The 13,523-nt window shown below is 43.2% G+C and overlaps 1 protein-coding gene across 2 annotated transcripts; it reads left to right on the forward strand.

Moving 5' to 3' along the window:
- The first annotated feature begins 58 nt into the window (after positions 1–58).
- Positions 59–12,813, forward strand: SCPEP1 (serine carboxypeptidase 1). Of its 2 annotated transcripts, none has more exons than XM_069799243.1 (13): positions 59–179; positions 1,689–1,834; positions 2,770–2,859; positions 3,780–3,935; positions 4,424–4,498; positions 4,716–4,788; positions 5,796–5,833; positions 6,017–6,145; positions 7,726–7,810; positions 8,625–8,738; positions 9,398–9,535; positions 11,056–11,219; positions 11,343–12,813. In XM_069799243.1, exons 1-13 carry the CDS (start codon positions 128–130, stop codon positions 11,406–11,408), a joined length of 1,326 nt encoding a protein of 441 aa, XP_069655344.1. In that variant the 5' UTR covers positions 59–127; the 3' UTR covers positions 11,409–12,813. The 2 variants fall into 2 exon arrangements, with proteins under 2 accessions (XP_069655344.1, XP_069655345.1); XM_069799244.1 differs by having other exon boundaries at positions 8,628–8,738.
- Positions 12,814–13,523: the final 710 nt, after the last annotated feature.

Genomic DNA, 13,523 nt, shown 5'->3' on the forward strand with positions numbered 1-13,523 from the left:
GGCGCCGCGCGCGGGACAAAAAGGGCGGGCGGCGCGCGAGCCTCGGCCTCGGCCCCGCCCCCTGAGGGCGGGCCCTGGCGGGTGAGCTGCGCACGTGACAGCGCGGGCGCCGCGAGCTGTTGGCGGGATGGGGCCGCTACGCGCCGCGACCGGGCTGTCGGTGCTGCTGCTGGCGGCAGGTACGGGGCTGAGGGGCCGCACGGCGTGGGACGGCACGGCACGGCGTGGGGGGTTCTGCCCTGCCCTGCGCCTCGGCCATGCCCCGGGCAGTGCCGGAGCGACGGCCTCCGGGCACGTCCCGTCCCGCGTAGGGCCCGGGCTGAGCCGCGGGAGGTTTCCGAGCCTCGCCGCGGCCGTCACCGCCGCCCCGGGGTCGGTAGCCGGGCGGGACGCGGCGAAGGGGGTAGTCAAAGCGGCGGCGCGGTGGGAGCCCCGGTGGGAGCAGGTCGAGCTCGGGGCGGGCCTGGGGGCTGTCGCCGGGGGCTGTCGCGACCTTGGGAGTCGTCTCCTCCCACCCGGGCTGGGGTCTGCGCTCGCCGGAGCCCCAGGGAACCCTTTTGGAGCAGGAACGTGGAAATTCAGGTCCCAGTTGATTCACCTGGGTAAACTGGGTGGGAGAGGCTCCCCACAAACCGGGGCAGCGCTCCTCATCGCTGCTTTACCCTGAGCTGTCATCTGTCCTTCGTGGAAAAGACCCCCCCAGACCCTCTTCTGTTCCTTGGCAGCTGCGAAGGACGATGGAGAAGCCACGTAAGCCAGCATGCCTGTAAGCGTGAGATCGTTGCGGTGCCGTCTGATACTGGCTGGCAGGAGCACAGGCCCACGGCCGCAGTGTTTTATCTGCGAAACCCCTCGGGTTGGGGGCTGCAAGGAGCCGAACAGCCGTATTGAGGTGTCACCGCTGTTGCAGCGAGGGCTGATCAAGAAAGCGTGGTGTTGCCCGCAGTGATATAACCTGTTCAGCGCTGCGTCCTGTGCATCAGCAAAGACTGGGCACTGTGGGCTCAAAAAGCTTTATTGCTGCTTGTCCAGTGGACTGCTGCCTTCTGGCACAGTCAAGAAGATTGGGGGATGTAGTTGCAAAGGTCTGTTTCTGGGAAAGTGCCTGTATCCTCAATGGAGAACAGACTGACTGCTTAAGTTGACAAGACTCTACTGACTTAACTGAGTTTAGGATTAGATCTTGGGTTCATTTAGAAGTGACCCCTCTGTCTATCCTGTATTTACTGTCCTTGGGGGACTGTAAAATGATTTGATTTTCCCAAAGAGTAAGATAAAAGTGTTGGATCCCTGAAGGAGCCCTGGTGCCCCTGAAGCTGGTGTGAATTATTCCATCGTGTCTAGTTGGGGCTGCGCTTTCAGCCCAGGCCTTGAAAAGACTTTAAATGTTTCCCTGATAGTAAAAATTATCCTAGCTATTGGGCTGTTATTTTGGCAACAGCTGTAACGTCAGGCCCTGATAAGTAAGCATGTAATTACATGCTTAGCTTCATTCATTGATGATAACTCAGCTATGTGTGTGGGCGTAAGTATAGGCAGGTTTCTTATAGTAATTTTTTTTTTTTAATGGAAGCACTTCTAATTATCACACCCAAGACTGAAATGTAATGTTTTGGTATAATCTGGTGGAAAGCCCAAAGCTGAGCCTTTTAACCTAGCTGATTTTTATTTTTATTTCCCCCCTCAAGGTGTAGTTCTGAGGCAATCCCAAGAGCCCCAAGAGCTGTGGGGATATGTGCAAGTTCGAAATAAGGCCCACATGTTCTGGTGGCTCTACTATGCAAATAACCCAACCAAAGCCTTCACAGAATTACCTCTCATCTTGTGGCTTCAGGTGAGGTTTGGTGAAAGACACTTAAATGATAATTCTTTCCATCTGTGGCTGGTTCAGTCTGATGGGTATCTTGCAGCTCTACAGAAATAGGATTCAAAATTGTCCAACTCTAAATGATTCACCTTGTGAATGAGGTATTCAGGTTAGGAAGAAATAATGAAAATATCATTCTGCAATTGTGGGGTGTCGTCAACTGCTCACCTGCCATCAAGTTAAATTGCAGAAATTGAGGTTGTTCTTATCTTTTATACAACAGTAGTGCTTTTTGTGCCAAGCACTACAGGTACCTTGTAGCATCACAGCTCCTTTCCTAAAGATCTTATAGTCTAAAGAATGTTCAGAGAGGGTAGATAAAATAATCAGAGATTTAGAAAGATTTCTAAATGGAAACAAGTAAGAGAGACTCTGATTGTTTAGAGATTGGTCCCATTCAATCACAGTTTGATGAAAGGCAGTGGTGTGTGCTCCACATTCACCTCCAGCAGTACATTTCAGAAGTTAATGTTTAATATAATCACTTGATGACTTGGTCTTTTTCTTTCTGGGTTATTTCTTCAGAGTGAAATGTACATGCTGATAAAACTAATGACTTGCAAACCTCTGTGGATAGCTAACTTTTGCATTCAGTATTAAGGGAATAAGGAGAAGGGTTTTCAAACTGCACACACATAACATGCAACTCATTAGATGCTTTCGCAAGTGGGTTATTGCTTCTCTGTTTAAATTCTTGCTTTCAAAAATGGCATGTGTACACGTAATGAAAGACGATGAGGAAGAGAGCTCAATTTGCTTTGCAAATTAACATATAGTGCAAAAGCCATTTTTTTTAAATTTACAATCTGTCATTCTACTTACTGGCTTGCTTTTATTTTTCTCCTGTCATATCTATACCGTGCTGCCTTCTAACTTATTTGTCATTTGGTATTTCCCCACAGGGAGGTCCAGGAGCTTCAGGCTGTGGATTTGGGAACTTTGAAGAGATTGGTCCATTAGACAAAGAAATGAAACCAAGAAATACAACCTGGGTATAGTAGAGAGTTCAGCTTCTAATTACTGATTGCAAATGTTTGTTGCTTGTGTAAGCAGACGATTGCTATGCAAAAATGCACAGAACAGTTTTCATTTGAAATTCAATGCAGCTATAATAATTCCTCTTAAAATAGTGTGGTTAATAAATTGGCTTATAGGAATAGCCTTGTTAAGAACTGAAGAATAGTCATGTTGATTTGATTTGATGGAATATGTCTGGGCTTCCACGAATTTCTGAATTGCAGATGTCTGGGAACCTGAAAGCAGCGAAATTCTAGAAAGATGTTATTTCAGATCATAGCTTCATTGCGTACAGTCATAGAGGTTTTTCTGGATGGCTGGCAATGTATAACCAATGGCTTGTAATTACAAATCCAGTATGGCCTTTAAGGGAAAACAAATTACAGCTGCTTATGAAGGTGGAAGTTTATTCAATGAAATGGATTTGTGCTCCGAGCTACCAATAGTCTGACTACTCTGGAGTTCCGTAGACCGTATGGGTGATCTGCCGTTGGATCACTGGAATTTTTTGCGTGCCTTTTTTGTTGCAGATTGAGCAAATTAAAAGACCTTATGTTGTACCTCTTTATTTGTGAGCCTTACTGCTTTGAGCAATGCTAGCTATCTGTGTGCTGATCTACTGATTTAATTTGTCCACTTATAACTATACAACTATAGCATTTGCTATAGCAATTTCACAAAAGCGCAGCAACCCACAAAAGAAAAACCCTCTTATTTTATATTCTGACAGACAAGTCTCACCTGTACCATTCTCTCTTTTGGACTTGCACCTAATTTTTCTGAAAGTTCTTTCAGGGCCAGAGATTTCCTGGCTCAATCATTTGTGCCATCAAAACTAAGATTTTCACTAATGCTGAACTGAGGTTTCATACAAACCTTCTTTCTGCTCATACAGTTGCAGGCAGCCAGTATCTTGTTCGTGGATAATCCAGTGGGCACTGGATTCAGTTATGTGGATGATTGTAGCTTGTTTGCCAAAAACCTTTCCACAGTAGTTTCTGATATGATGGTTTTTCTTGGAGAATTCTTCACACGTAGAACAGAATTCCAGGTAAGTGAATTGAATTCTTGGTTAGAATCGTATTTTTCTTTGTTTTTAAACAGATCTCAAAAAGAATTAGTGAACAGACTTCCAGATGGGTGGTGTTTGCTACTAGGTAGCACGCATTTGGTGGGAGTCAGTGCAGGTATAGCCACTGCCTCTTATTTCCCATAATTCAGAAGTTGTATCTTGAATTTGGTGCTAGTTAGATAAGCAATGGGGTGCATTATTGTCTATCATGCCAACCGAGAAGCATATAGGATCATGGCTGTTTCTAATTCCAAAATACTGAAGTGCCTGCTTCAGAACTTCCCTCAGTAATTACACCAGGATGTTCTGGAAATCTTATCTGCAGCTTAGAATCAGAAAAATATCCAGTGTTTGATAGTGAAAGGTGAACAGCCAGTGCCTGGGTTCTGTGGGATGTGGGAGATGGTTGGAGGTATTTTCTGCCCTCTGCCCAATGGGTTCACTGTGTGGCTTCTGTCTCTCTCCAGACCATCCCATTCTACATATTTTCTGAATCTTATGGAGGTAAAATGGCAGCTGGCATTGCTTTAGAGCTGCATGAGGTAAGTAGTTGGAGGATGTAGTTTGCTTTTCACTTTAAAACGTGGTGTTCTACAAGTACTTATATCTCCTGGAATACACTGTCCCTGTTGCCTAATTCAGACTGCGACTTATTTTTTTTCACTTAAAGAAAACTGGTTCTAGAGTCTTGAATATCTAACTAAAAGTTGATTATTTTGTTGTTGTTGTTTGGTTTTGTTTTTCCTCTTATTCACCAAGGCTGTTCAAAAAGGGACCATAAAGTGCAATTTTATGGGGACTGCTCTTGGAGACTCATGGATTTCTCCTTTGGGTATGTTTAAAATCCTCAGACTGTGGGTGGTTTGTTGTTGTTGTTTTGTTTTGTTGGGTGTTTTATCATTCCATGAGTATCTAGGGTCAAAAATGCCATCCCTGCCTTAAGTGAATTAAATCTTTAGTGGGTCTGGTAAATCAAAAAGAAATACTTCAGCATTGCAAGCTGTGATTGAAAAATCTACCTTTACAATGTATCTAGATTATGAAAAGTTAGAGAGCATAGTCAGTGAGGAGCATACTTGCATATCAAGTGGGGTGGTGGTGAAATGTCCCTATGCACCTCTACAGCCTCTGAGGTGTTTTGGCAAGAGTACTGCACTTAAAATGTGTCCACCAAATGATTCACAAGATTACAACTGAGGTTTTCTTTCTTTTCACAAGAAGGCCTTGTGCTGAGGAACTGATGTGCTCACAGACCTGGAAGAGATAGGGTGTGGTCTGGTGGAGGACAAAAACCAAATTAAAGGACTCTTGGTCCTTCAGTGAGATTTGCAAGGGCAGCCTTCACAGATTCTCTGCAGCATGGGACAGTATCAAGCAAACTCCTATCTGTCTCCTATCAGCTGGTCCTTGAGACCTTATAAACAAACTTGTTATAAAACAAATCTGTTTTATAACTAGATTTTTTCCCCTGTAATCTGCAAACAGATCAGTTTAGATAATGCCCATTCACCTGTCAGATCGCTCCCCATGTTCTAGCAATGTGCTGCAGTGTTGGGGTGAGAACATTTTGGTAAGAACGTGTCTGTTGCTTTAAATAAATTTCACTGATTAATGTTTAAGGGGTTAATGACATTGCAGTGCTTTTATTGGTTCTCAGGATTTGTAAAGAACCTGCTCTGTGGTACATAGCCTTTGGGCTAAACAGAGCTGACAGTACCTTTTTACTGATTAATTCATCTCCGTATATTTTTGTCACAATCGTTCTTGCAACAATAAAGAAAAAGTAAAGGAATTGTACGTCAAAAGCTCATGGGTTTGAAATATGTTCTGTTTCTTTAGACTCTGTGCTGTCTTGGGGGCCCTACCTTTACAGCACTGTAAGTACCTTCTTAAACTCTTGGTCCTCACCTGATTACTTGTACTGCCATAGAGTATAAAAGGATGTTGATTTTTAAGGTTAGCTCTTAGACAGAATAAAACTTCAAATGCATGGAGACTGTTACCAAGAAATGAATGTGAAATTATAATTAAAGTTGTCCCCCTTTGTGTTTGTCTTCCAGTCTCTCCTTGATGATAATGGTCTAGCAGAGGTGACCGCTGTTGCCAAAGAAATAATGGATGCAATAAATAAAAATCAGTATGGGCTGGCCACTGAGCTCTGGGGCAAGGCTGAAGATGTCATTGAAGAGGTGAGATCTTCTTTGAACAGCATTATTAACTAACTGATGCCTGGGGAGGCACACAATTTAGGTTATCCTTTCTATGAGCACTGGGTTGGTGTGAATTCTCCAATCCCCTGCCCAGTCATTTTTGCCAGTATTTGTTTTATCCTAGTGCTGATGTGAAAGAGCTGTTTGTTTGCTCTGTGTGATTGTAAGAGGCAGAGGGTAGAGTGACCCACATGGCCTTGCAGTATCGCATCAAGGTTTCAACCTGGCACATCACTTAAACAGATGCTTAATTTTTAGCGTGCAGTTAGTCCCATTGATTTCTACAGAACCCAGTTTCAACTTAAATGAGCTATGTCTCCTTGAAAGCTTTGTTTTGAATATTGAAAACTGCATCCAGCAAGGCACAAATTTCAAGCTAAGCATAGATCTCTGTTTAAACAACTACAATAGGTGGACAGGGTGGAAAGGAACCTCAAGTTATGTCCTGTTACTGTGGGTTACCGCATCTTTTTACTTAGCAAGTAACAGCTTAAAAGAACCTCAAGTTATGTCCTGTTACTGTGGGTTACCGCATCTTTTTACTTAGCAAGTAACAGCTTAAAAGATAGGTAAAGTTTTGTTCTTGTTTTTCCTTTTGAAGGGTTGCTCCAAAATCTCATTCTTTCTTGTGTTTTTGTTTTAGTACAAGTAAGGCTCTGGCTTCCTCAAACAGAAAGACTAATCTGGAGCTGCTTCCTTTTCTTGCTCGTTTTGTTTTGTTTTGTAACTGACAGTGCCTTGCACATAGTTGGTTTCACTTCTTACTGTTTGCAAGGAACTTGTGGTTCCCATTTTGCTTTTTTCTTCAAATCTGCTTGTTTTCTCCTCCCAGTTGTGATATCACTGTCAGGGTGCAGGCACTTCAGTTCTTCTAGGGTTGCTGTTGTGAGCTGATTTCTGACCTATGCATTAGAACTTGAAAAATTCAAAAATTGAATAAAGCAGGGCTTCAGGAATCTCGAGTAACTTCTCTAATGGCAACACTGATCACACTTGTCCTGTGGATGCAGGCAGTCTGCTGTCTGCATCAGAGCTGCCATTCTACAATTATTGGACGCATCCAGATGTCAGCAGTTCCAAAAGAGGGATGGCTGATATTGATCACCGTGTTCTTGAGGAAGCATTTTAGATTTTGAAGGGTTGTAGATTGGGAGGATGTGGAGCAAGGGGCAGCATCAGGCTAGACTAGATCTAGCAGAAGAGACCATCTGAAAGCCTCATCTGGCATTGCAGCTCTCTACAATGAGTAATGAGAATCTGCAGTCATTTGCAGGGTGTAAGGCTCCCTGTAGCTTCACATCCATTTCAGAGAAGTAAATAGCATCTCTGGCACAACCCACGTGTGAACAACACAGACTTGAGAAATCTCTTCCCCACTTCTCAAAGCAAATGTAGAACCAAAGCTTTTCCATAAGTATCCTCCTGACATGTAGGTAAAGTGGCAGGTCACAGGGTCCTTTATTTAGGATTTAATTACCTCCTCTTTCAGAAAAGAGTCTTCCTCATATCTGAGAAATGTTTTTTGTTACAGTGTTACTGAAACTATCTTGTGTTTTCAGAACACAGACAATGTGAACTTTTATAACATCATGAATAAGGAGGTTCCAGAAATGAAATCAAGTGAACAAGAAAATCTCCATCTCGGTAAGTTGTGTTTAAGTACTTGAGCTTCTGAGGCCCTATGTTTGCATTTGTGTACCTTCAACTCTGATAGTGGGAATAGCCTCAATTTAGTACATCCTTAAAATGGGGCCTTCAGATCCAAAGGATATTGATATTCTCCTGAGCAGAACTTGTTTGCTCTTGCATAAATAGGGATAAATAGGAATGTGGAACAACCCTTCTATAGATTACACCTCCACCTAAACATCCTGCACAAATTACACCAAGGAAGTAGTCAGTATAATTGTGACATAGTTTTATGACCTTTAAGTCACTTCCTCTTAATGTCTTTCATTTGTGTCTTCAAGCTAGGACACAAAAATGGCTCATCAGTATAGTCTGATTAGACTGGTTTGCTCCATGATGTTTATGCACCAATGTGAAAAACTCATGCATAGAGTTTCTTTCAAGCTCTTTATCTCTTTTTATTGGCTTCAGCAGGGAAGGTGAATGGCACAGTTAACTCCCAAAAGTAAAGCACTGCAGCTCAAAAATAACTGGTCTGTTGAGGAGATGAAATTGTGTCTGTACTAAGTGGCTAAAGGAGAAGCTGGTCCCCTGAAAAAGTGCTGTGTTAGCCAAAAGTAGAAATGGATGGTTGGGTTCTTCCCATATCATTTCCTGACCTAAATAAGTGTTGACTTCAGTGGTTTCTGTTAAAAGCAAGCAAATCTCTCTGTGGTGTTCCATTTTTCATTAGAAAAGAGTTTGTGGGCCATGACTGTTAACAGTGAAAATTGCTATCTATGACTGTCTTAAATGTGCCGCTAATCAAAGTGTGTTCTCTTTTTTTCAGTAGGACTTTACCAACGCCATGTCAGAAATATGCATAAGGAAAGCCTAGATGAATTGATGAATGGACCCATCAGAAAGAAGCTAAAAATTATTCCTGACTGTGTGAAATGGGGAGGTACTTTCCTGTCTGCTAGTGCGCATCTAATAGTCCATTATTGCTGTTTACAGTACTGCAGTCTGCAGGAAGATACTTTACTGTAGTAAGCAGACACATTAAATTGTCATTATCCTTGGGCCTAAGAAGAGGACTTATTCTCAGAAATGAACATGTAATGGGGCAGGCCTGTGGGAGCAGATCTGGTTCTGGTTTTGATTCTGCTGCTTGTATCTATCTTTAGCCAAGCAGGTAAAAATACAGGGGGAGGAAGAAGATCCTCTGTATCTCAGCAGCTGGTTTCTGTCTTTCAAGCATTCTTGCTGAAATTCCTGTCAGCTTTTCTCTGCCAGAAATCTGGTATCATGTAAAGCTGCATGGTGTGGAGGGGAGGGTGTAAAACAGAACGGAAGGCTTAAAGGACTGATGCCAGCACCCCATGTATATAATAGGAGTCAGAAGCTACAACGCTGTCTGTGAGCTCCAGTGGGAGCATGGCTGCTTTCTGGTTCTCTTTTAGTTCCTCAGACTGATGAATCACTGGCTGCCGCTTTGGGCTAAGAGTGGGTTTTATGCAGCTGTGAACTGCATTTTAGAACACTTCGCCAGTTGCTTTTGTCCCAGCTTGGGGATGACATTCTTCATCAGTTAAAATTTGTCTTCTTTCTGGTTCCAACCAGGTCAGTCCAGGGATGTCTTTGAGAACATGGTTGAGGACTTCATGAAACCTGTCATTGATATTGTTGATCAGCTTTTGGCAGCCAGCGTCAATGTTACAGTCTATAATGGGCAGCTGGATCTCATTGTTGACACCATGGGTAAGGGACTTCTTGACTGGGGTTGGGAACAGAACACATGACGAGTAGAACATGAAGTTGCCAATAATACTGGTACCTGGATCTCTCCAGTCTTCTGTGCAAATCTCCTATGTAACTGACAACACTTAAATATTACAGTCATGGATGAGCAGCTCTTAGTATGTTTTGTTTACATCCCTCTCAGAGGCAATTCCTTTACCTCCATTATACTGTTGGGAAATGGATCTGCAACATCAATAATTGCTTGTTTCAGTGAAGCGCGTAAGTAGGTAGCTAATAATTCACTTAATTCGACATATATAATGTTTGTACACTCATTCATAAATGAAGAATGAGGACAGATGAATAAATATCTGGAGATTATCCTCTCTTCTCCTGTGCTTTGAAGATCCTGTTCTGTGGGGCAAAGGTCATACCTTGCTACAGATTTGTGCATGGTACAGGTCAGCCTTCACTGAGTGGCCTGCAGCAGAGAGCGTGGTGCCAGGTGAGATGGAACAAGGGTGTTGGTAATTAATCAGGGAGGGTGCAGTTGCGGAGTGATCACACCTGCTGCTCAGTAACACGTGTAGGCTCCTGCACCACTTGGCCATTCAAGGGCTTTGTTTGTCCCTTGCTGCTTGCAAGATGCAGGCTTGATCAAGTGGCAGTTCGGGAGCTAGGCCAAGTGTTGCTGAAATGCCTCATGCTGCAAGACTGCAGTGCTCTCTTCCATTCACCTTTTCTTATTGATTTAAATAATCTGCACTCACAAACTGCACAAACATCTTCCTATGTTGTGAAAGGCTTTATCCTTTGTCTGTCTCTGCCCAGTTAGATGCCCTTCATGAATAACATAGCAATCAATAAATCAGGAAACAGAGTATTTATTTAGGCTGTCCAAACAGATTAGCAGTTAGTGGTGCTCCAGTTTTATCACATTTTGAGCTAAAATTGAGCTGCAGTTAACATGTAAATTCTTCCAGTAGTTCAGAGATAGGCTAAAGTTTTGTCCCCCTTGATGTCCTGGAATTGGTCTTTTTGCTGTCTTGACCTCCACCTTCTCTAGCAGGCACCTGAAAACAGAAAACCTTTCCAGGCTGTTCTTGATGAGTGACTGTAACAAACAGAGAAGCAGTGTCTCCTCTGATTTCCAGGAGGGGGACTTGGTGTGGCTGATCCTTCTCCATAGCAGGACACTAAAGGTGTTTGAGGAGTAAAGCAAAATATGTCAGAATTGCTAGGGCTGCAGAGCCTCTAAGAGGCACATGTTCACCTTGTGCAATCATAAGTTCATTTCACGTACACCTTTACTGTTTGCTTTTTTCCCTTCTCCCTCCATTGGTTTGTTTCCACTTCTCCTGAACATAGCCTTGGTTGTTTCCTAGGCATAGCAAAATTGTTTTTAGACTCTGACCACACAGAGACTTTCCGCTAACTCTGCTGTATTGGTATCTAGTACAGAGGGCATCTGGCTGAACTGGGACTTCCAACTTACTGTGTCAGTATCAGTAATCAAGCATATCTCTGATCTCTAACAGGCCAGGAGGCATGGATCCGGAAACTGAAGTGGCCTAATTTGGACCAGTTCAGCAAGCAAAGGTGGAAGGCACTCTATGCGTCTCCAGAATCCACTGAGACAGCTGCTTTCCACAAGGCCTATGAGAACTTTGCTTTTTTCTGGATTCTTAAGGCTGGGCACATGGTAAATAATATACTTCGTGGGGTGGGATGCACCATTATCAGCAAGAAAACTGAAGATGCGTGTACGCTTACTATCTGCTTCCTTATAGCAGCTGCTTACCATGTGCTCTCATCTCTGTGCTAGGTACCGTCTGACCAAGGAGAGATGGCACTGGAAATGGTCAGGATGGTGACCCAACAGCAGCACTAGGGAAGGGGAGGCCAGCTGGTATGGCGTCCTGCTGAATGTCAGTGCTCTTGCAGAATGCGAGTCCAGAATAATGAGCCGCAGGAGGAACAATGGCTATTTGGACACAGCCTCTCTGATTTGCTGATAATGTGCGCAAGCATTTATGGAAAGGCATTTTTTTCCTTGAATGAATTGAATTTGTAAGCTGTGATTTGCTGCCTTAACACTGTTCATAGTGACTCTTCCAGAGGGAAGTCCACTGTCATAAACAACTAGCTCTGAGCCTTTGCCTTTGACTTGGAAGGATTTTGTGCTTTTGTAAAAAGCTGCCCTTCCCTGAATGCTCTCTTGTCTATTCACACACCAAGACTAAAACTGATTTGAGTCCTGATATTTGCTGTTTGTTCCTCTCAGAGAGCTAACCTGTTTCATGAGGCCGTGAAATGTTCCTTCCTTTGTCCTCAGGCCTCTGCTTGAGTCACCTGGCTGGATTACAAGCTGAAGACATGGAGATGCCAGGATAGAGGACCTGCCCTAGAGGAATTATGGTCCATCTCATCTTGCTGAGATGCCTTAGTTAGGATCCAAGATTCTTCAGGCTTCCTATGCTATGGAGAGAGAACTGCCCGCCCCTGCCGCCCCCAGAGGAGGATTTGATCTTTTTCATCTGACCATTTGTTTCTTGTTTTCATTCTCTTTAATGACCGTTACTCAAACTTTGCCTTAGCCTTAACACCTAAAGCACATCTAGCAGGAATTCTTGCTTTCCTGCATGCTGAAGCAGGAGCCCTGTTAATACCCTCTTCTTGTACAGAAGAGAGTCCTAATGGACAGAATCCTCTTAAACCGTCTGAGCTTAGCCTGGAGAGTGGAAAGGAGAGCATTGTTTGAGCAATAATAGCATAACTCTGAAAGATAATAGCAGTGTTTAAAAGAAGGATATAAAAGCTAGAACCAATACCTTGATCCATATTTTTCTAGAGCTTTTTTAAGTCTTGCAGAGACCTATTATTTTGAAACAACATTTTTTTTTTTATATATATATATAGTACACAGTCAAGAGGAGATCTGGTCAGACATCATTTGACTTCTGCTATGGAGCACAAAGTGACAGTTGTTTATTGGTGTCTGATAGGAGGCACAACAGCTTGTTCCAGCTGTCAGATTCCTAAATAAATAGCAACCACTCAATTACTCCAGCAACTGAAACTGTCGTGAAATGTCTGATAGTGTTGGCTTAGCAAGGACTGAGGCATAATGCTATGTAAACGCATATGCAATCACCCAGCAGCTGGAGTATTGGCACCTAATAATTGCTTTCCTTCTTCGTGTTCTCTGCTTGAACTCTATTCTTCAGAACTTTAGCAATGCACATCCAGATTTTTTTTTAAACATGTTTTTCAATAAATGCAATAGGTCTAATACATCTCTCTTCAGCATCACATTGATTTCACTGCTTGAAAATCGCATCTTTTCTGTTTTGGCTTTTCAGTGTAAAGCCCCTGCCAATGGGAGCAGATGCAGTCACACTTGAGAGGGAAGGGTGCAGGTCTGTGCTCTCCCCCATGACTGCATCGCGCGAGAAGGAGCACATGCACTGGGGACCACAGGCCCTCCCATCCTTTCCACAAAATGCACTCCTTCAGAGCATGAAGGGCAACCCAGAATGGCTCGGCAGAATCAAACCAGCAATTGTTTCTATTTTCTCCTTTGTTGAACATTAGATGAACAAGAATAAGAGGAGGGTCCTAGAGGTGTGTAAATCCATGTATCTGCATTCTTGGAGTATTGTAAAATAACTCGCCAAGCAAATAAGTATGTCTGAGCCTGGACAGTTTGAGTTGGCTTGTAGTCCTGAATCCTGTTATATACAATAATTTGCATTATGCCTAAACAACTAACACTATAGGGCTTGATAGAGGGAAAGAATTAAGATGGTGTCTCCAGAAAGCAGCATTTACCGCTGTTTTTGTGCTTCTTTATCAAATGGGACATTCATTCACATTGCCTAGAGCTTATGCTCAGTGATAGGCCTGAGACATCTGTTTCTTGTCCTGCTTTGTTTTAGCTTCTGCAGGTTTTTCTGTTGGCAAAGAGATGGCTTACGAGGAAAAAAGATGGTTTCAAGAAGGCTGG

Source organism: Haliaeetus albicilla, chromosome 12 (genome assembly GCF_947461875.1).
Source record: "Haliaeetus albicilla chromosome 12, bHalAlb1.1, whole genome shotgun sequence".
NCBI classification, from domain to species: Eukaryota; Metazoa; Chordata; class Aves; order Accipitriformes; family Accipitridae; genus Haliaeetus; species Haliaeetus albicilla.

Coding starts and splice junctions, on each gene's coding strand:
- SCPEP1 (XM_069799243.1), top strand. CDS start 128: ATGGGGCCGCTACGCGCCGCGACCGGGCTGTCGGTGCTGCTGCTGGCG. Junction 1,835..2,769: donor CTCTCATCTTGTGGCTTCAG/GTGAGGTTTGGT, acceptor ATTTCCCCACAG/GGAGGTCCAGGAGCTTCAGG. Junction 9,536..11,055: donor TCTCATTGTTGACACCATGG/GTAAGGGACTTC, acceptor GATCTCTAACAG/GCCAGGAGGCATGGATCCGG.